Here is a 24,233-nt window from a genome sequence, read left to right on the forward strand (position 1 = left end):
ATTAGGCTTCTACGGTAGGCATAGCGAAAATGTAATTTTTTCGACGGACGTGTATCTTGTTTACAGCTGTTTTTCGTAGAGATAATCTATATATATAAAAATGAAACCCGTTTTCCTTGGTCACGGCATCACGCGTGAACGGCTGGACCGAGTTCACTAATTTTTTTTTTGTTGTGTTTGCTATGGTCAGGAGAAGGTTCTTATGAAAGAAAAAATTAAGAAAATTGTGCGGAAAATTAGAAAATTTAAGAATAATGAATTCCTATTTCCCTTGGTCACGCCATCACGCGTAAATGACTGAACCGATTTCACTCATTCTTTTTTTGTTGTGTTTGTTATTGTCACGAGAAGGTTCTTATGAAAGAAAAAAATTAACGTAAAATTAGAAAATTTAAGAATACTGAACCACCATATATAAAATTATTTCCAAACTAACCCAACACTTTGTACAATATAAATATTTTTAAAGTAACCTTATGACATTCAGCTTTAAGCGTTTACAGTTTACAGTGCGGCTTGCATTTGCAATGTCAATAAATAAATCGCAAGGGCAGTCGCTAAGTGTATGTGGCATCAACCTAGAAAATCCATGTTTTTCACATGGCCAATTATATGTCGCCTGTTCCCGTGTCGGAAAACCATCAACATTATTTATTTACGCGCCAGAACATAAAACTAAAAATATAGTTTATCAAAAAGCATTAGAGTAGAGAGAAGCAGTGAGGGGTACAGAGACTATTAGTTGATTTATAGAGCGCGCGTGGTATTGAGCTCATTGTTTACTTAAAAATGCCAAGTTGTTCAATAGCAATTTGTAAAAACATTAGTGGAATTATTGAATCCTATGGAATAAACACTATTTTCACAATATATATTTTGTTTTTTATTTAATTAAATTAGTAAGGTCCTTTTCAGTTATAGTGATACCAGGGAATTATGGATTCATTTTTATATGGAGGATATTATAGATTCCAGTTCAAATTGAATAGGTAGTCATACCTAAGATAGGTCAGCTATACAAGATAAAGTAGTGCATCATTGCTACGCTAAGGCGGTACGAAGTTCGCCGGGTCAGCTAGTGATTTATAAACTCTACAAAAGGCAATGATAAAAATAATTATAATTTTTTAAGTTTTAATTACTCTGATCACTGACTGTGAATTGAACCAAAGACGAGAATTGATCGAGACAATAATTTTATAATTATTATTTTTTTCATATTTTTTTTTTGGAATTTTTTCCAAATTTCTAGATAAATAATTACGAATTCCAATATGGTTGCCAAGATGGAAACTGTAGCTTGCTTACTGTTTTTAGATGAGTAACCTAAGTCTCTTTTAAAATTTTTATAATGTTTTATGAAATAAGATATTTTCACGTAAACTAATATTTTTTTAATATTTTTTAAGGTTTGAATCAATGACCAGAATCAATCGAATCAATAATAATTTTACTAAGCTAATTTTTTGATAATTTTTATTTTTTTTTTTAAATTTTGGTCAAAAATTAAAGAATTTCAAGTTTACAGTCATGTTCAAGGCCATGGCCTCGGTGGCTTAGTGCGGCTTGTTTTTAGGACTCATGCCATTTTTATGAATTTGGTTTCTTTCAAAGGTAAAAGCCATTTCGAATTTTTTTTGATTAATAAAATGTGAAATTTTCCATCAAACGGTAATTTTTCCCTCGAAATAGGGAAATTTCTAAGAACTTTTGAGTCATTTTGAGTCTCATTGAGGAATTTTGAGTCCAAAATGGCCGAACCCTTCAAATTGTCAGGCCACCACCACCACCAAAATCGTAGTTCCATAAGTAATATATTGCGCCCGAATATACTTTTTATAAAACATTTGAATAGTTTTGTGAATTATTGGAAAGCTAATAATTTTTCTTAATTTGGAACACTTTAATTGCATCATACCAATTACAAAATGTTAATGTAGTCTTTTATAATTTTCACATGCAACAGGTTGTTCATTCGGTGAACTCACTCGTTGATGAAAATGACTGTCCTCCGGCAATAATTATTAAGGTATTACTAAGGTCACTATAAACAACTATCATTTTCGGGACCGTCAGATGGCTGGCAGAAAATGTGTGATTGTTCATAGTTCTGTAACGTCAATCTGGCCTGCTATGATGCTATGTTCTGTGATGCTATGGTCAATAAGACCAGATTTTATTGGCCGTCAGGAGGCCGGTAGATAACGCGTAGTTCACCGTTGTTCTGTGACGTCAATCTTGTCTGACGTGATGCAATGTTCTGTGACGCTACGGTCGTTAAGGTCAACTTTCGTCTTCGGAACCGTCAGGAGACCGGCAGAGCCTGCCTCGTTGGCTGTTGTTCAGTGACGTCACAAGTGATGATGTACACTCTTACACACTTTAGGTGAACAGAAAATATATTCTATGATTTTCAACAATACACTCAAACGAAATAACTTGTCAAAACAATCTTAGTTGCCAACTTTTGTTCTTTGAATTTTTTTATCATGTAAATGTTCACTTTTTGTTTATTTAGTAAATGTACAGACCATTTAATAGGGATACTTATTGTTCACAATGTTATTTATGTTTAAAATGTGATGCGGATAGCAAAAGGAAACTGCGTGTTAGAAAATATTTTATTTAATAATTACCAATAATGTAAGTATTTTATGAGAGCGAAAAACAAACACAATCACGGGTTACTTAGTTTAAATACTTATGGTATGGAATGAAAACTATCGTGGAGAGAACTTACATAGTTTTATTTTAATTTTATCTCCTTTATTAATAAAATTTGGTAAATCATTTTTTTTTGCCAAGCTACGAAGTGTATGATATACAAACGATCACCATACTACCTAAACTAGGACTTAGAACTAAGCTCACTGTCAAAGAACCAGCTTTTATTTTGGCATGCAAACATTTTGAAACAGTACTGCAACAGCAGCGATACAAAAACATTCAATGGCTATTGTAGCAGGGCCTTCACTCAGAATCTTAACACTCTTTCTTATCTTCTTTGGTAAACACTTTGTTAATACATGCAATGTCTTTAAAAAAAATTAATTTAGAAAAACACAAAAATTTCAGTTAGTGAAAACTGCAGAAATACTATAAATATACCGGTTCCAACATTTACTTAGAGTTTGGGTATATGGGCCATTAAAAATCTAATTTCCAGTATAACCACTGTATTTAATAGCGTACCTTATCTTATAATCAAAGGTTGAACTTCCATATTCACATTAACATATATTTTTAACTCTACCTTAAGAAATACATCTTTTCCTTCTTAATGGAAAAATGCATTAATGATGCCTGAATTTTGAAAACAAATAAAAAGACCCTATTTTACCTAATCATAGAGCTTTTAGTTTGTTTGAAATATTTAAAGAGTTTTCAACAAATTTTAATGTAGGCACAATAGTTGAAATCTTAAAAAGTATTGTTTTATGAAAACAAAACGTATTTTAATGTAATCCCCTTTCAAATTTCTTTATGTAAATAATTTTTATAACAAATTAACATCTAGAAAGAAACCAGATGTTCCCTTGTAAATGGCGGCATCTGCAAGAGAAGCCATCGCCCTATTTAGCCAAGCCATTTAGGTGGTGTTTGCTTCCGCGCTAGATGGCTATGATTGGTGTGCTGTCAGTAGATAGGTACCTGAAATAAACTCAGCCAATCATATAACACAGACAATGCTAAAAAGTTTGAACTCACATCTCATCTGAAAATATTTTCGCGAAAAATGCATAGACCATTTAATAATATTTCCTCTATGCTGTCGACAAGAGGACTGAATCACATTATACTACCATCGGGCATAAACAATACTTATAGTATAATATATTTAATGCTGTTACTACCAAGGCATATATATATATTAGTCCAACCCGTGTGACGTCAAAGCAGCAATATTGGATTTTCTTACCATCTTATATACGTATTACGCTACCACTATATTGTTTTAATAAGAGTTCTACTTTACAGAACAAGTAAGTACTGACTCTGAAACGTTTCTCGATATGCATATGCTATCAATGAATTGAAGCGAGATGTAAAGCTCCACAATTTGACATAGAATCGTCCATTTATTCGTTTTTGCATCTCCACCAGATACGTGTCGGAATACATGGTAGGCTGAATATCTTATGCATAGAAGCCACCTCGAATAGCCACATAGTCGACATATTCGACGTAGTAGGTCCAGTTTCCGATTCACGGACGTGGATAATTTGGAAAATTTTGGAACTCAGATTAATTATAAAACCTTTCCCGAAGAGGCCTTTGTTCTTGAAGATCCCCCCAATGTCACCAACATTACCATTACCACCAACATTGCCATTCATAAGAACGCGGAGTTCTCTACTCTCAACTACATAAGTAACTGTGAGACAGCACACGTGTCTATTCTTGCTACCTCTCCTACAGTCGCTATGCATGATACAGAAGTGAACTCACACTGTTGAAAGCACAGACGGAGAACATTGTGAATTCATTTCATTCAACTCCCACCAAGATGATCAAATATACTGGTCCACACCCAAAATGTTTAGACGAGGAAACATTATGCACATAACAACTAGCCAGTGAGTTTCCCATACGCACAATCATTCCATTAGTACTCAAAAACTATCTGATCTTGTCTGAGCTGAATCATATATGTCGTGACCAGGGGCAATTTTAATTAACCAACTCTTATATATTTAACATAGATTTAGGTCTGCAAATATGTGTAAAGCTTACCTCATTTTAAATTTGCAATAAATGAAGCACAGAATGTTTTGAAAATATTATTAAACGGACCAATATTTGTTCATTCACAATTAAATTTATTTTCAAACAGTTTTTTATAAACAGTAAATATCTACAAAAAACATTCGAAATGTTGCGTTCGCGCGTCCTCTCAGCCACCGAAGGGGCGCCAATGCGCTGGACATTCACGTTTGGGCAGTACTGTTTCCGCCTGTAACATTGCAGGGTGTCATTGCCGGTCATATATATGTTACTTAACAAAAATTGTTCTGACTAACCCTACCACCTATTAAGTTAACACTGTAGTCCGCGAACACCAGTATGTATGTATATATGTGTGTAAACACACACACACACATATATATATATATATATATATATATATACCTATATATAATCAGTCACTTATCTCGTGTTTAGCCTATAAGATTTATTTTTACCTACTGTTCGTAAAAAAATAATCATGCTTAGCCTAAGGCATGTTAAATAACCAAACCAACAGAATTAGCCATGTATTTAAAGTTATCATATTTTTTACGCAAGTACAAATAAAAAAAATATTTTATTTACTATAGTGATGGAACGCAAGTTCAATAAAACAATAAAAAAATTATTCTTTCCTGAAGGCATTTGAAAATACTACTTTTTATACTTCCGACTACGCAAAGGATTTTGGGGTAACTGAAATAAACGGCAAAGATCGTAGTATAAAAACATAATAGATAGGAAATGTTGCAAACCTAATTTTACATATTTTCAAAATTAGTGAATTTTTTAGGACTATAAAGTTTATAAAATATATTCCAGGATAGCTTTACTATTTCAAAGAATTATTTGGCACACTGATATGATTAATGCATTCCCCAGAGTTACATAAGAGAATATCTTAATACCGCCATACGCAGACTATATCGGAACGACTTCGGCTTGCGGGTATAGCAAAAATGTGTATGTGCATTTAAATCATCCAGCCACAATGCATATGCACTACATTGCATTTCGTTGATTACTATAATTACAACCTAAAAACTCCTAAAAAATGCTGACTTCCATAATAGCTATGGAGAGAGGCATCACTGTAAGCTCTGGTCAGAAACCACATGTCCAAGGGAGAAAAAGACACACCAGTAGTGGCCAAACAGGAACCCACATGTCCAAGGGAGACGATGACTCACCAGTAGTTATCAAACAGGAAACCTCATGTCCAAGGGAGAAATTGACCCACCAGTAGTGGCCAAACTGAAACCTCATGTCGAGAGAAGAATATGACTCACCCATAGTGGCAATACCGGAAACCACAGGTTCAAGGGAGAAGAAAACACACCAGTAGTGGAAAACTGAAAATACATTTCCAAGGGAAAGATGACCCACCAGTAGTGGCCAAACTGTAAACCACATGTGTAAGGGATAAGATGACACATCAGTAGTATAAAAACAGGAACCCACATGCCCAAGGCAGAAGATAACACACCAGTAGTGCCAAACTGGAAACCATATTTTCATGGGAAATGATGACACTCCAGTGGTGGCCAAACTGGATACCACATGTCCAAGGGAGAAGATGACATACCAGTAGTGGCAAAACCATTACCCACATGTCCAAGGGAGAAGATGACATACCAGTAGTAGCAAAACCATTACCCACATGTCCAAGGGAGAAGATGACACACCAGTAGTGGGCAAACTTGAAACCACATGTCCAAGGGAGAAGATGACACACTAGTAGTGGCCAAACCGGAACCCACATGTCTAAGGGATAAGATGTCATACCAGTAGTGGTAAAACTGGAAAAGATTCTTAATCCCCACCTTCCCATCTGACTTTCTGTATATTCTTTAGACTCACAGTTACAAAGCACATGCTTTTTACTTTGCATTGAGATTCACTGTTTACAAACATATCTATAACCTTTAATTTTACTAGTTTGTGACTATAATGAAATAAATCTATTGAGTTAATAATTTATGACTGATCTCAACAATTAAAATACATTTGATATCACAAATATTCTCAAATTAGTACTAAATTTTATGCGAATATTATAACCTGTTAACAAATAACTTATGTAAGCTATTTACAATTTTAAATGCGGAATTTTCAACTGACTCTGACATATTAAATAAAATAGAAAAAATAATTCAATTATATAATAATGATTTCTTCAAGTATTAATACCTTTAAGTTAGAAAAATACATTATTTGTACACTTTATTAAACAGTTACTTAAAGGAATGATTTTCTTGTTAAAGTCAATAACCCCGTGTTACCAATAAATTTTTATTAAGTATCTCCGTGTAAAAAAAACTAAGGTAAGTGAGCAAAAACACGGTAACAAGTACTTCTAAAATACATACCAAATAAGTACATTTGGGAGCTGGTGCCAGTTGTGCATACTCCGTGCCTGCTAGGCCTGCATGCAGCTGTAGTCAGACTGTAGCGGGCGGCTTTGTGCGCAGGACTGGCGGGCCAGGTGCTGCTGTGCTTCTCCGTTCAGTCCAACGGCAGCAAGATCCTGCAGTGTGGGGTGTCAGAGGAGTCACTGACCTGCGTGCATGGCCTGCATGCAGCTGTAGTCAGACTGTAGCGGGCGGCTTTGTGCGCAGGACTGGCGGGCCAGGTGCTGCTGTGCTTCTCCGTGCAGTCCAACGGCAGCAAGATCCTGCAGTGTGGGGTGTCAGAGGAGTCACTGACCTGCGTGCATGGCCTTCGCTTCATCAGCCTTGCCTGGGTCATCCTGGTGCACACATACCTGCAGGTGTTCGCCATAGCAGGTAGCTAATGTTTACCATTAAGTTTTAGTACTCCATTTACTGTAACGCAGGACATTTTAATACCGCACATTACTGACTTTATTAACCACGTCACTTATTGTTGTTTGTACTATATAACTTTATGCACTCTGAGAAATTTCTTATACGTCGATAAAACCATCTAACATTTGTGCTGCTGTATAGCATTTTTGATATGTTCAAATTTTATATTTTATTTTAATGAATTTTTATAGTAGATGAAAAACAAATGTTCTAGGTCATGCGGAGGAGCTGAGGAGCCTATATACTAACTATGTGGAGAGTGTTGGTCGGTGGGTCGGTAAGGGGGGGGGGGGGGGTGGGGCAGGAGGAGATGAGGGCCCAGAGTGCGACTAGCCTAGAAAATACATTTGTCTGACGTCACGAATAGTTCGTGTCACCACTACTATAGCACGCTGGTGTAATTTTTGTTTTAAAACATACATTTTATAAAATTACGTTTGTGGTGAGTCGGAATTGAATGGCAGGACGATGTTAAAAATAAAATGTTGGAACTAAGAGAGGAAGATATCATTGGAACCACTTTAATTGCTATTCGAGACTTTCAATGTTGTTTTTCATTAAAGTTGTCGTATATTAGATACAAGATAGATCCAAACTTCCATGGGAAATTAATACAAACGTTACTATCATCTAATATGGCTAATGAAACTGCACCCATTGGTAAGTGATTGTTTTGTACAATGAATTTATTTGTAAAGTGCAATTTTTCATTACAAACATTACTTAATATTTTTATTTCATGCATCTCTTCCTCTAGGCCTAACCACAACTATACAGTATTTTATGTTCAGTACAGAGGTCTATAAAAACGATACCTAGTGTTGAAACCTAAGCAGTGACGTAGACAATCCTATAGATAATGAAGCTGTTTTACAAGAGGGAGAAAGTGCCAAAAGAAATGTACGAAACAAAACTAAGTGCACAGAGCCAAGTAACAAACTTGTAATGCATGCCAATGAGCGTTCGTAAACGAAAATTAGCTGGTTGTAAAAAATACGAGTGTTTAAATAAAATAAATATAGTTTAAAAAACTAAAGAAACATGCTTTTAAAGATTATCAAACTAAAAAGTTAAAAATAATTTTAAAATTTAATTTATGACAATAGTGTATAAGCAATACTAGTATAAACGAGAAAAATGCTTGAGGCGCTTTGTGCCATATTTTTTGTATATTAAGCGCCCCATGCTTTTTTCTCGTTCATACTAGTATTGCTTATACACTATTGTCATAAATTAAATTTTAAAATTATTTTTAACTTTTTAGTTTGATAATCTTTAAAAGCATATTTCTTTAGTTTTTTAAACTATATTTATTTTTAACTTTTTAGTTTGATATTTTTTAAAAGCATTTTTTGTTAGTTTTTTAAACTATATTTATGTATAATTATCATAGGGAAATGAGTTACCGACACTACCTATTACCATCTGAGATAACTATTTGGAGTTGCAACGTCACAAAGAAATGGTAAAGTCTCTCCGAATCATTTACAGTTAGATGTATGGATATAATCTTAGAATTTAACGGAAAAAAAAGAAACTTTTTTTGTTATTCGGCGTGGCCGGGAGTAGAACCCACGATCGCTGAATCCGAAAACTGACGTCACAGAAGTCGCGCGCCTTAGACCGCTCGGCTAACGAACGTAATGAAATTGGTGGGACATTTTACAGTGATGAGCCACTCACTCTTAGTCGAAAGAGTTACAGACGGACAGACAAACATACAGGTGAAGCTAATATAAAGCATGTAAAAAAGGTAAAGTCAATCCTGAAAAATTAATGAGACCTCCTAGTAGTTGTAAGATGAAATGTTCAGAAAAATTACGAGAACATAAAAAAAACCGGATATTTTATTCATACTGGAGCGAAGAAAAGTGTAGATTTTTTTAAGACAATTTATATTTTTATGTTTTAAAACGCATAGTACAGTCGGATAGAAAAAATAGATCCATTCTCGACTATACTATTTCAAAATTACATTATTATTTTAAATATTTAACAGTATATAAGCAGCGGTTGAAAGTGTGTAATGTTATGTTTGTAAACACACATTCAATATCGAACAAGATTTTAATAAATTACTTTATTAAGTTGAAATATAAGGTATAGGTAAAACAAGATCAAAGAGGCAGGCAGACACCAAGCAATAAGACCCCTGATGAAACCATAAATATTGTCCAAAATCATATTTCTTATTTCCCTCAGTATGCCATTACTCCTATAAATATCTCCTGTAAATATAAAGAAGTATATTGACAGTAGTACAGTAGTATATAATAGTATGTCCGGCGCCTGGCGCTGGCACGAGGAACCGAGGAGCCGACCGCCATCTTGGATTGTGACGTCACGGCGGCCATCTTGAATGACCTTGACCTTGACTGTTACCTTGACCTTCAAAATTTGTCCAAAATAGGCCAAAATCCGCCAAAATGTCCAGTTATTTTGAAAAAAAGTTCAGCCAAAATTCTCAAAAAAAATTAAAATGAAACATTTCCCAATTTCGCAGGAAAAATTACCGTTTTTGAGACAAATTTTCTCGTTTTAGTCCTTAAAAATGCCAATGACTTCAAAATTCCTAAAAATGGCTTAAGCATCCATATATACAGCCTTCGATAAGCCGTTTCTAGGAATTAAGATACCAAGACCGCCATATTGTATTATGACGTCACCATTGCAATTTATGCCACGGCCTCCATCTTGAATTTCCGTAACTATTATTAGATTTTAACTAAAAAAATTCTTAAATTAAAAAAAGTAATTAATCAAATTTTAATCAAAAATATTTTCAAAAAACTCACTTACACCATGGAGTCCTCGGTTCGAACCCAATGATAGTAAAAATAAAAAATAAAAAATTATGTTAGGTCCTTCTTCCACGGGAGCCGCCAGCAGACTGACCTCTCACCACAACACAACGGTATATACATCGACAGCTGGTATGACATCATGTCCGCCATATTGAAAATATTTAATTATTATCCCATTTTAACTTGGATTACAGAAACGTTGCACATTTCGTTACGCCCGCTATGTTAGACTGTGTGACATAATCGTTGCGCGTTTCGTTACAGACACAATCTTGGATTCTAGATCGTTGCAATTTCCATGACGGTCGCCCTTTTGAGAATACATAATTTTTATGCTAGAAATTTGAAAAAAAAATTAAAATTAATGAAAATTAGTTAAATGTTAAAAAAATATTATTTAAACAAGCACTTACTTCATTGGTTAGAATCCAGTGATGTCAAAAATAAAATAAAAATACTATTGATCCTTCCTCCATGGAAACCACTGACCGACTGACCTCCCACCACTAATGCCAATGTATATATCGACAGCTAGTATGACGTCACATCCGCCATCTTTTTTCAGTCTGCTGGAGGCCACTAACTTGTTTTCTTCTGCTAGAGTGCACTAGTTGATGAAGACGAACCTTTCAGACCCGAACCAGATAATGTTGCTGCAGTTGTACTAATTACCGACATATTCTGCGTGTTCTTTTTAACTTAATTCTTCAAGGGAGACAAGTGGTTATAGGCATGTCGATGTTTTCACGAAATCTCTTGTTTCAAGTTTTTAACTGTCTAATCCTATTGGTATGTAAATCATCATATATGGTGGTTCACATCACCTCAGGAAAAAAATCAATACATGTTAAAAACACATGTCAAGTTTTGTTCTAAAGCTTCTAATGTGTCGTGACCTACATCTGTATTCCACAAAGAGTTTCAAACTATATACAACAGTAACTATTGTTGTATTAAAACTTAAATAAACGACCAGGTAAAAAATACTTTAAAAGATATTAAGAATAAATATAGTGCTATAGTTTATTTAAACACTAATAAAATAATAAATATTAGGTTAAATGCCATTTTTAATTCATGTAAATTATAATATCCTTCATAGCTTCATGTTGGGAATTTAATTTCAGTGGTTTTTAAAAACTTTCTCATATTAACTAGTAAGCTTTTATTGATGCATTTGTGTATTTCATTTCGAATTCCAGAAGTTTCTGTGTGTGTGATATTACAATACTGAAAAATAAATCTATAATGTTTGTAAAAATCGTTTCTTATATCTGTTTAAGCAGGCATGTTAAAATCATTTATGTGATTTATATCTGCAGATCTATGATTTATATGTAATATAATTAATTTTGTTTTAGTTACTTTGGATATTACCTTATATAAAATTTAAATGTTAACTTATTAGTAAATTTATGTGGACAGCTTAACATTATATTGTTGTGTCCTTTTAATTATCTACTGCCAGAAATATAAATGTTTTAATGTCACTGTGTTTTTTTGTTTCAATTTCAGAAAATAAAACCCTGAGATCGGTGACAGAAAGAAATTTTATGTTCCAAACAATCAGTAACGCTACATTTTCTGTCGATACGTTTTTCTTTATAAGGTAAGAGATTTTAATATTAATTAAAATTTTTCTGTAATTTATTCCTTGTGTTAGTTATGCGATAAGAATATTTTTTGTACTGTTTCTAGTACATAATTATTATTAATTTTGGGTGTTTGAGGATATTATATGTCTTCGAAAAAAGATGTTCCTTTTACGTAGCCATTTTGAAGGGCTGCAACAAGTCATGCTGTAACGTAATGTTCAACAACAGAAACACAGAAATTGAAACGACTTGCGAGTGATACGTTCTGATCGACTGTTTTCAATTTCAGAGACGTAATCACAACTTAATTACCAAAAAATTTGCAAAAAAATTCCACAAATGTTTTTGTCATCTGCTAACAGCTATCGTCTTGGAAATTACTGAACTTTTAAATATAATAATTTTTACAATATTTTTTATGTTTGAATTTTAACAGCTTTACCAAATTTATGATAAGAATACATTAATAATTTTAAATTTAACGACAAAAACAAAATCTAATTTTATATTATTATAGTTTTAAAATATTTGTGAGTTTAATTTTCTTTACAGTGAAAAGCTCTAGATTGTGAAAGTAAGTATTATAATTTTTAACACACCTATTTATAAAGTTATTCTGCACTAATCATACTGAAAGTGTCTGTCATTTATTCTATAATTATAATATGAAATTCTTAAGCCAATCTGAGATATTATAACTGAGCGATCAAAAAATAAAATAAAATAATGCGAAATATTGCTTCTTTGATTCAACGACTACTGAAGATATATGATGTGGTATATGAGGATGTGGTGAAAGAGGCATGGAGCGCTGTGAACGATGAGGGAATATAAAAATAACAAAACAATAAAAATAATTTTTTATAATTTATTTTAATTTTTTATTTAAAATTATATATTATTAATTTATTACGATAGTAACAGTAACAATCAATATCAATATCTTAATGCTATAGCGTGAACAATATTTTTTGTTAGCCCATCTTTAGCTAACACAAACAAACTGGGTGGTTTACCCACTCGAGAGCATGCCACGTATAATTGTCCGTGAGAAAAACATGGTGTACTCAAATCGAAGCCACAAATAGACATCGTTTGGTCTTGGGACTTATTGATAGTCATTGCAAATGCCAAGCTAATCGGAAACTGAATACGTTTAAATTGAATTGGCACATTTGTATATATAAAAGGGATTCGTGGTATTAATATATTTTCACCTCGGAACTTGCAATTTAAAATGCTGGTTTCGATAACGTTTTTCATAATTTTTTTAATGACTAATCGTGTACCGTTGCACAGCCGTGGTGGGTTCAAATTACGAAGTAAAATAATCTGAGATCCAACCTTCAATTTTAAATTATGCTATGGAATGCATGGCAAATCCAGTGAGTTCAAAAACTCTGTTGGAAAATTTACAGCTTCATTGGTCACATAAACAAAACTAATTGAATTACTTAATGATGAAAAACATTATAGTAATGATGTATTTAATCTTTGATTGCACACACATAGATATACATATATTTTAAATATTAGACTGTTTTACGAAAAGGAAAAATGTTATTTTGCTTAATTATATCGAAAATATATTGTTAGAATAGGTGAAAAAAATTCTGTGGAAATTACCGTTCTTATAAATGAATAAAGAAAAATTTTCCCAGTCTTAATAAAAATCTAACATTCACCGAATTTATTTTTGACCATTTCCAACAACATTTTCGATATAAATATTTAATCTTTGATTGTACACACATTAATATACATATACATGGAAATATTTGACTGTTTTACGAAAGGGAAAAATTTTATTTTTCTTAATTATATCGAAAATGTATTGTTAGAAATCGTGAAAAAAAAAAAATTCTGCGGAAGTTACAGCTCTTATAAATAAATAATAAAAAAATACCCAATTATAATAAAAATCTTACTTTCACCGAATTTATTTTTGACCGTTTCCAACAATATAATTTCGATATAAATAAAAAAATTATTGATTTTTATAATAAATGTATAAGAATAATTTATACTTACAACACAAAAGCCGTTGTTGGCGGAGCTCGTGACACGTGTTGAGTTCTTTTGAGGTTATGTAAATCACTTAATTAACTAATGGTGCGTACTACACTCAAAATTAATAATTTTATTAATTATTAATAAAATATGAATAAATAATTATAGTCCAGCAAATTAATAATAAATTTACTTGAGAATATATTTAACATGAGAGTTACACTGAGATAGTAAAATTATAATTGTAAACGTTACTACTACGCTTGATGCATAAACAATAATAACTGTGGAGGGAGTGAGAGAAGGCTTATTGTGTGAGAGAAACAGGAGACCGGCTTCGTTCTCATCCCTACTCCGTGCTGTTTACGGGGTGAGAAGTGACACGGGTAGAGCCCTGGCGGGGAAGGTTGATCAAGTGTTAATTGATCAGCTATCTACCGGGGTTGAAAAATATAAAATTCTATTAAAAATTAGGGGTTGGTGATAGAAGGGTGAAAATTTAGGGTTGTATGTATTTTTTAATGCCACATTATAGAAAAAATAAAATAAAATTAATTTGTCCAAAAATTTTAAAAAAATGTTAGGGGTGGACAACCCTTATCACTTAGGGGTATGAAAAATAGATAGTAGCCGATTCTCAGACCTACTGAATATGCATACAAAATTTGATAAAAATCGGTCAAGCCGTTTCGGAGGAGTATGGTAACTAACACTGCGACGAGAATTTTATATATAAGAAATCAAAATTTATTTTCTGGATTTTTTGCTAGTCTATTGGAGTTCGTAGATATTATTGTATTTCAGATTACAGAACAGTACTTTAAATTGGACATAATTTAGATGAAGAATAAACACAGTATTGAGTCAGGTGTTGCGGAAAAAAAAATAATTTTGATCCATCCTAAAGTTCTTAGTGTAAGAATATTATCCACATTCTGATGAAAATAATTTTAAGTATCTCTAATATAATATCTGTATAATTTATGTGATTCACACGTTTAATGACATTACTTGCGATTTATTAGTTATAGTTTGTTTAATGTTTTCCTTGTAAAGGTAATGAAAACAAATAAGTTAAGCTAAATACCATTCCATAAACGCTGAAATATCATGTTGAAGGGCTTCACAGTTATCTTTACTAATTATGGTTTTGAACAATAAAATGTGATCATTATAAGTAGTATAGGAATAGGGCTCCGGCGCCTGGTTCTGGCTTGAGATTGAGTATGGGTTTAATGACTGACCGACTTCTAACGTTGGAGTCAAAATTCCGCGAAATTCCACAAAAATTCTTCAACATTCCTAAAAATTCCTCAAATTTCCCTCTTTTGCGGGAAAAATTACAGTTTTAATGGAAAATTACCCGTTTTATTCCCCAAAATTGCCAGTGGCTTGAACTGTCCCCAAAATGGCTTGAATTCCCAATCAGCAAGCCGACCTAAGACGTCGAGAACATGGCTGTCATTCTGTATGACGTCACATCCGCCTGATTATTTAATTATTAAAAAGAAATACGGGAAAAATTCTAACATTTATAAAAAAACGGTTGTCTGTAAAGTCTGTTTGCGGACGATAGTTTAACGTGACAACATCATAACAAAACATTGATGAAATGGTTACATACTTTTATGAATAAAATTGAATCATTTTTATTGAATTATCACTATTTTGTATGGATACAAAGAACGAGTTAATTGAAATCTACAATTTAGTTGATAAATTTACTTTTATTTGCACTCATTAATTCAAATATATTTATTACTTTAACGAAGAGATTATTTTAACTATAACTTTTATACATGTTTGCTATTTAACTTCTTCCGATCTGTGTTATTCTGTTAAGGATAGGACGATGATAGGAAAAGTAGGAAACGAATGGGAGTGTTTCATGTTTAATGTGCCTCGAAAAAGTCAAATCGATGGTTGTTCCAATCGAGTGGAAGAGAGATAGATGTGGCGCAAGCGTAAAATGAGCGTAACAGGACACAGTGTAACGGGACAATGTGCGTAACGGGACACATTTTCGTGCGTGCAGTCGGCGTTCATCGATTTATTAGACGTTTTCACGTCAAAAAAAATTAAATTTTTGAAAACATTTAAATAATAAACACACATCATGAAGTCCTCTTTTCGAACATGGTGAAGTCATTCGATTAAAAATGGCGATTGCTCCTTCCTCCTCGGAAGCCACGGCAGACTGAACAAACACCACTAAAGCCAAGACAATAATTACGCAAGCAAATATGCTGTCATGGCAGCAAGCTTGGATCTGCCATTTGGTTTTCGTCTGCTAGAGGGCACTGCCACCATATTAGTTTAACGTTTACACTCTAGAGTGCAGGAGTATTTATAAGCATGGTGTTCGCCATCTTGTCAGCCGACTTGGCCACCATTCTGGAAATTCATATTTATTAAACAAGAAATTTCGGGAAAAATTTCAAAATTCACAAAAGACGATAAATAATATAATGATTGATTCAATTTATCCATGTCCTCGGTTCGATCCTTGACTGATGCAAAAATATATATATATTCATGTAAAAAATATAACCAAAATATAACCAAAAAAGTAACAAGTTCAAGAAAACAAAAAAATACAAATAAACGTTTATTAATTATATTTTACTCTACTACAGGAAAAATTGCAAAAGTTAGCAATCTAATAACCATTTAGTTCTTCATTGGCTTGAACAGACCAATTCTCAACTCCAATTGGTTTACTGAAAACAAGGACCAGCCTGTTCCTTTACTGACATAGTCTTCCTCTTTCCACAAGAGTTTCTCGATACTGTGTTAAAACAACTTCTTTACTTCGTCAGATCTGTAAATGAGAGTTTTCATACTATTAAATACGAACTTCTTCACTTTCTTCCTTGAACGGAAATGCTTTAATTCATATACGGTCCAGCAACAAGTTATATTTGAAATGTTATGCTTGATATCGTAAATTAAAGTATAAATATATTTCGACTCACTAAATACATCTAATTTATAGAAGTCTTCAAAATTTCACGAAATGCATATTTCACCTGTGGAATCCATTATCGTTTACCTTTAATGCACCGAGTATATACCTGGGTTTGGTTTCATGTCTAGACGTCATCGCAATCGGTTGCTGCACATCTGATAGTGTGCTTGTTCGCATACGAGTCTCCAACTTAAACTGAGGAGCCTAAACGTCTGTCTGTACTTCCACAATACGCACACGGAATTCACCTTTACCGTTTTTTCACATGGCATCTCAAACTGTCAACATGACACTTATCGTAGCGAAATTTCATACGAGAAGGATTCTTCATACATTTTCTCCTCTCGTGTCTTTGTGCATCTTGGACAAATGCAAGCGACATATCACAGTAGCTGCAATGATGCCTGGTCGATGAAGACGCAAATGTCAGGCTCGAACCAGATGGTGATACTGTCATAGTACCCTTAAGCACCTCGATGCATCGCTGTTGCAGCGATACCCATCACTTTTTGTCGCACAGCAGGGCATTGCATGTCTTCAAGAGTATTTTCAGTTACTTGTTAATTGCTTGCGACAACTGTTACAGCTAAACATTTTGCGAGAAAGATAACGAGCACATCCTCTTCTCTCGTGTCGACGAGCATTATAGTTATTCGAGAAAATTTTGTCAGAGTAACAACGCCGATGCTGGGAAGACACCGCTGCATCTTCAAGGAACATTGTTGATGTTAATGGTACTGCAGATATTGAAGTCTACTTCGCTGGCAAAACGTCATGTATCAAGGTTTCCTCTGCAGCCAGCACTGCAAGAATAAAAGTCTCTTCTGCTGTTCAAGTCTCCTCTTGTGATTTTAGTGGCGATGATGCACATTCCATTGGGTTCTGCATCGTCCCTGACGAGATATCCGTCGTCGATGATACAACTTCCATCAAGGTCTTCGTGGTTGTCTTTGATGATGCCAACGGGATCTGTTTCGCCATCGTTATCGCGGCCATCAGGGTCTCCGAAGTTTATGGTACACAATTCATCGAGTTCGGTGTTAATAATGCCATCAACTCTCAAGTGTTGTGTCAGAAGATTCAAACTAGATTATTCTTACACTGTCGTAGCCAGTAAAAAAAAACTAAGAGTCGCATCGTTCACTCTCAACTTATAAACCGTCGACTGCTGTAATATCATGCAAGTGAAAATAAGAAAAAATTAAAAATAATACCAAGTCAAAACAACACTTAAAAAAAAGGAAGAACACTTTAAGCACATTCAGGAAAGGAAACACATTTTAACCACATTCAATAGAAAGCACATTTAAAAAACATAATAAACATACATTTAGACGAAAATTCCAATGAGTAGGGATATGAGATCATCAGTGGAAGAAAATCCCTTCCAAAAAATCTAAACAATTACAAAAAAATCCTGTTTGTGCTAGAATTCTATCCTTAATGAACAAAGGAGAAATTCAGAAGCTGACAGAAAATGTATTTTTAATTGTTAATTTTTTTATGATTCACGGTGCCTGATTTAGCAAGACGTATGTTGGTTTTCTTTGTGTGCTCCCGATTATTCCTGTCAATATTATATTGGTTTTCTCAAAGTACTTCTGGTGATTCCTGTCAAGACTTCTATTAGTTTTCTCCGTGTGCTCCTGATTATTCCTGGTGAGAATACTAAAAATTGTCTCCGAGTGCTTCTAGTTATTGCTGAGATAACAATCATTAATATCCCTTCATGAATCCGATTTCGTAGTGAAAAGAAACTTTATTCGGAGTTTCGTGTATTGTCACCTCCTTTCTACCTTATAGAATAAATGTATTCTTGGATTGCTTACAAAAAGGCCTGGAAAAAATGCTAGTAAAGTCTAAGTTAAATACAATAGACCAGAGGAGGAACATAGTGAAATAACATACAAATTTGAATTTTATACCCACAACACAGTAGTGTAAATGATGGATCGTAAGGGGGAAACTTGAAATGATAAAAAATACAAAACCTGGTTTCTGGTTATTACCTATATAAAATGTTTAATGTGGAAATATATATTTTTTTTTCACGTCGCCAAATTTATCAAAGTTAGAGTTATTCGTTTAATGGTATAACTCGGTGATTTCTGGAAGAAACTTACAGGGTTGAGTTTATATGCCTTTAGAATCATTCATCAAATTTCACATATCATGATAAAAATAAAATCAACAAGTAGTAATGTGCCCACAGTTATTTTAAATTTTTATTAATGACAATACTTTAAGTTTATCTAAACATTAAATAATATAAAACTGAAGAGATTACATTACAATTAATTTCATAAACATTATAATTTTTATTAACTGTCCAATTATACGAAGCAGTCTTCTAGTCTTCTGGATTTTAACATAAAATTTAAAGAATGGTCCGAAAATTAAATTTTTAAATAGAGTCTTACATTGCTCTCTTACACAGCTGCACGCGAGGGCTAGCATGTTAAAGTCAGGATACAGTGCAGAGAGGGGTGGCTGAAGAGGGCCGCTCCCGAAGGACGATTGGAGGCCAAAAGAGAGAACACAGCTTGGGTCCGTCGCCAGGACCCTACTGTGAAACACAGTTTGCACAGTTTTAAGTAAATATAAAGGCATACCAGAATAAAGGATTGTTTACTTAATGAGTCATGTCATTTTATTCAAGGTTCCATTTAATTAGAGAATTTCTGCTACTAAATCAGCTCTTGAAATATTTTTTTAAAAGGTGGAATTAAAAAAATATAAAATTACTCATTCAAATAACAATAAACTCAGAGATATCTGAGAAACACTAACAGGAAGGACGAACTTCCTTCTCCTTCGTGTCTAGTGAAGCGATCCTTTTTTGCGATCGTTAGTGAGCATCCCGCATCCCACATAAAAAACTAAATACTATTTACCTGTAAGCAATGTGCTTCCTTTTCATTAAATGTTTGAACTGTGTGAACGTTGTGTTGTCATTGAATGTAAATTGCATAAATTGTGTGTAAATTGCGTGTATTGCGCGTCAATTGCGTGAACTTTTCCTGTTCATTCCGTTTACTGTGTTTACTGTGTGTACTGTGAGTTCATTCCGTTTCCTGTGTGTACTATGTGTTCATTGCGTGTATTGCGCGTTCATTGCATGTATTGCGCGTTCATTGCGTGTCAATTGCGTGAACATTGCGTGTTGGGGCGAATGGATCTTTGGAGCTCTTGGAGCACTTCAAGTTGATGGAAAATTGGAGCATTGGAGCCAAATGTAGATTGATCTGATGGCACGAATTGGAGCTCTTGGAGCTTAGCGTATATTGGTGAGATCGAATTTCTGAGGCGAGAATGTATCATACCGCATAGAATTTATTCGATCATATAGGCTTCTATTTTTAATGTTGTTTCGACTCGTGTATTATAGTAAATGGTTCTTGATTTGATTAGCATATTGTTCCATCGGGTGCATGTATATAAGCGAGTCCTAGACATCAGGTCGCTTAGTTTGTTACTGCCGTCGACGGTGTAAGGATCACCTAGATTGTTTCATCTGGGGTATAAGTCGTGTAATTACCTGTTCTTGTGAACTCGATGGCATCTTTACCGTCTTTAACGACGAACTCGATGGAGGTTGTACCATCGACTACGGGATTCCTGACGTCAACACTGGAGGAGACTTCAACAGTTGTGGTACCACCTGCAGAAGATAGCTTATCTTCAGTGCTGGCTGCATAGGAAACCTCGACGAACGCTGTTTCGCCCACGATTGAGACATCAATGGATGGTGATTCGTCAACAACTAACGAACATCGATTCCGTTACTGCGACAAGATTTTCTCAAACATCTGCAATGCTCGTTGACACGAGAAGAGAGAATTTGTTAAGAATCCTCCTTGCAACATGTTTGGTTGTGAGAAATGTCATAAGCAGTTTGCCCGAAAAGATAATATGAAAACGCACATGAAGACTTGCAAAGGTCGTGCTGTACGACAGAAGGTACGGGTTTCGCTACAACAACGATACATTTATGTTTATAAGAGTATGCCTGGAAATGGTACACTGCAGTAACATCGGCATCTGATTCGGGTACGTCTTCATCAGCACGGTATCCTTGCAGCTACTGCTATATGTAGTTCGCATTTTCCCATGTAGCACGAAGACATGAACGGAGTAAATACAAGCAGAATCCTTCTCGTATAAAGTTTCGCTGCGATGAGTGTATTTGATTAACACGTATTGATAGTTTGCGACGACATGCGAAAAAATGTAATGGTAAAGTCCATGCGCCTACTGTTAAACTACCTGCAGGAATTTCGATTCCTTTCTTTAGATTGGAGACTCGTGAGCGTACAGGCAAAAAAAAAATAGATGAGCAGCAACCGATTGCTATGGTGTCTGGACATGGAACTAAACCTAAGACTGTGTTCGGTACATTACAGGTGAATGATAATGGATTCTACCTGGCACAGTCTGCATTTCGTGGTACATTGAGAGACTATTATTAACTAAATACAATAAGCGAGTCGAAGGAAATTTGTACTTTTCTTGATGATATCAGACAGGACATAATCAATCAGCTTACTGTTGACGTAGCAACAAACGGCCCATTTAAATATAACTGTATAAATGGAAAGCCATATCCGTTCGATGACAAAGTGAAGAAGTGCTGCAGTACCCAGCGTTACCCGGGCTGAAAACATGGTGAAGGGGACCTTTTTCGAAATCAGATGTAGTTAGTAATTGTATTCTTAATTTTAATGTCAGGTGTGAAAAATAATTTATATCACTTTCAGATCCGGACAGACGTTTTTCTGCCAGTGTATAGTTATTTACCTGTATATATCGAAAAATTGGTGGTCTGTATGTAATCTAGACTTTATAAAGCACTATAGAAAAAAGCTTAAAAATAAGAGATTGCTAATATTGAAATTATCCCATTATCTAGCTAATGCTCAGCATGCATTGCAATGCCTCATTCAGTTTTGTTTTGTAATATGTTTAAAGTAGTTACAAATATACAAATCATCCATCCATATCTCTAAATAAATATTTATCTCTATTTACATCATATATATATATATCTATCTATCTCTATTCATCTCTTTATATCTACATATATACATATATACCTCCCACTATCTCTATCTCTTCTATATATACATATCTATATAGTGCTATACATCCATATATCTCTTTATCTAACCCATTTCATTCTCTATACCTCGCTCTATCTCAACATATCTCTCTGTCTCTCTTTCATATTTAAATAAATTGTCTCATGCGTGCGCACTTAGACAACAAAAACAGACGAAGTGCCGCTATATAATATGAAATAAACACATTTTTTGAAACGATTTGTGCTCCAACTATTGCAAAATAGTTATTCCGTCTCAGAAACCTTCACGGGCATTCGCATAACAACTCATCAAAATTTAATCGCAATCGTATAAATGGTATAGGAACGCATACGGCACAAACAAACGAAAATTAAAGACATGACAAACGCATCGAACGAAGGTGCGTTTAAAATTCAAGGCAACTCTATCTATTGATGAAGTTAAGAACCAAACTGTTATTAGCACCTTTATTTTGCTAGCCGCTGCGAGCTCCACTAAGCGGGCGAAAAAAGGAGAAAAATATGAATTTGCAATACCTTACTATGTGTATGATCGTGTGGAAGACATAGAGAAATGACACTCACTCACTATTTGTTTGTCTATGACCTATGATTTTTTCTGTTATAAAATGAAATTTTCACTTTTTCACTTCCCTAGGGATGGAATTTCATATTAATATGTGGTCTTGTGTCAATCCAGGTTATGAGCTCGCTGTAGGCCAAATTTTATCCAGATCCGTTTAGCCGTTCTGGCGTGATTGAGTAACAAACATCCATCCATCCAAACTTTCACATTTATAATATTAGTGGGATAGACATTTCCATCATACATTACATATGTGTAACTCTAGCGGTTTTGCCAGCGCACGCCAGAATAGCTCGCAGATGGTAGATTTTTTCCTACTTACTTGACACTTATCGTCATATTTTGGACAATTCACACAATATCTTTATAAATTGTAGCCTATGTGTTGTTCTGATGTATAAGCTATATTATTGTAAAGTTTCATTAAAATCCATTCAGTAGTTATTACGTGAAAGAGTAACAAACATCCATCCATCCATACTTACAAACTTTCGCGTTTATAATATTAGTAAGATTTACGAACCTCTCATTTTGAAATTCTAAATTTTATTTGGCTTTAGTTGTAAATAATATATCATTTGAGTCTTTTACATATAAAAATATCTCTTCAATTCATAATTACTTTTTATGGAAATTTTTCTGCAGCAGAAATATCGAATTTATTATGATGTTTAAAATTAATAGAACATTTAATTTTGAAAACCATGAAAATTTTTCTTACTATATATTCTTATTTTAATTACAACGTCCAGCCACTTTTTCATTGACTTAGGGTCAACAGGTAATCTGTTTTGTCCACTTTATTATCTCAGTGACTTAAAGAATACAGCTCTATCGAGTTCTTATGATAAGTGACCCTTGGTATATGGTATTCCTTGTATTTAAGGGACACAGCAATGTGAATTTTCATACTTAACAATATATAAAATAGTTTAGATCTAAACTATTGATGTGGCATATAAATTACTTACCAACCACAAGTGATTAACTGGAAATTTGTATCAAAATTAACAATATGTTATTCTGAAAACATAACCAAGGAGTATAATATTTTTTAATGTTTCCGCAATAAAATTTATTCATTATCTTTCAATATTTAGAAGCGTAATCCACTTATTGGCTCACTAAAAACACGTTTTTTGTAATTATAACACACGCAGACTTGAAATTTGACAAATATGTTCCCAATGTTACAGAAACACTTAAAAAAAATTAATTTGGCCTAAATAAAAGAATAAAGTGAGTGCCACTATGTCTGAAAAATATGCAAGTTAAACTTGAAAGTTAGCATCATCAAAAATTTATTTTACGAAAATCAACCCCGCAGGGGGTGGGATGGAGGAATTATTTGTTAACACTTTCTCCAGAACTATATGACCAAGTAACTTGAAATTTTGCAGGTATGCTCCTTATGCTATATAAGCATTCAGCAAGAAATGATTTAACGGAAATCACCTCCCAAGAGGTTCAATGGATAGGTTATATAATTGGGTGAGTCACACTATCTTCGGAACTTGAAACTATGCAGAATTTTTCCTTATACTTTATTAATTATCATAAACTAAAAATTAAATTTTCGCTAATCAACTCCTTAGGAGGTGAAGGGGATGTCTTATGTAATTGTTAAGTGAAAC

At 33.8% G+C, this 24,233-nt stretch overlaps 1 protein-coding gene across 1 annotated transcript in view; it reads left to right on the top strand.

The window, feature by feature from the left end:
• Window positions 1–24,233, top strand: part of LOC134542620 (nose resistant to fluoxetine protein 6-like) — a 249,973-nt gene that overhangs the window by 95,755 nt on the left and 129,985 nt on the right. Inside the window, exons 5-6 of the mRNA XM_063387020.1 lie at window positions 7,347–7,514; window positions 11,876–11,969. Of these exons, the coding sequence (XP_063243090.1) occupies window positions 7,347–7,514; window positions 11,876–11,969 (262 nt within the window). The remainder of the gene's footprint in view (window positions 1–7,346; window positions 7,515–11,875; window positions 11,970–24,233) is intronic.

Source organism: Bacillus rossius (genome assembly GCF_032445375.1).
Source record: "Bacillus rossius redtenbacheri isolate Brsri chromosome 9 unlocalized genomic scaffold, Brsri_v3 Brsri_v3_scf9_1, whole genome shotgun sequence".
Classification (NCBI taxonomy): Eukaryota; Metazoa; Arthropoda; class Insecta; order Phasmatodea; family Bacillidae; genus Bacillus; species Bacillus rossius.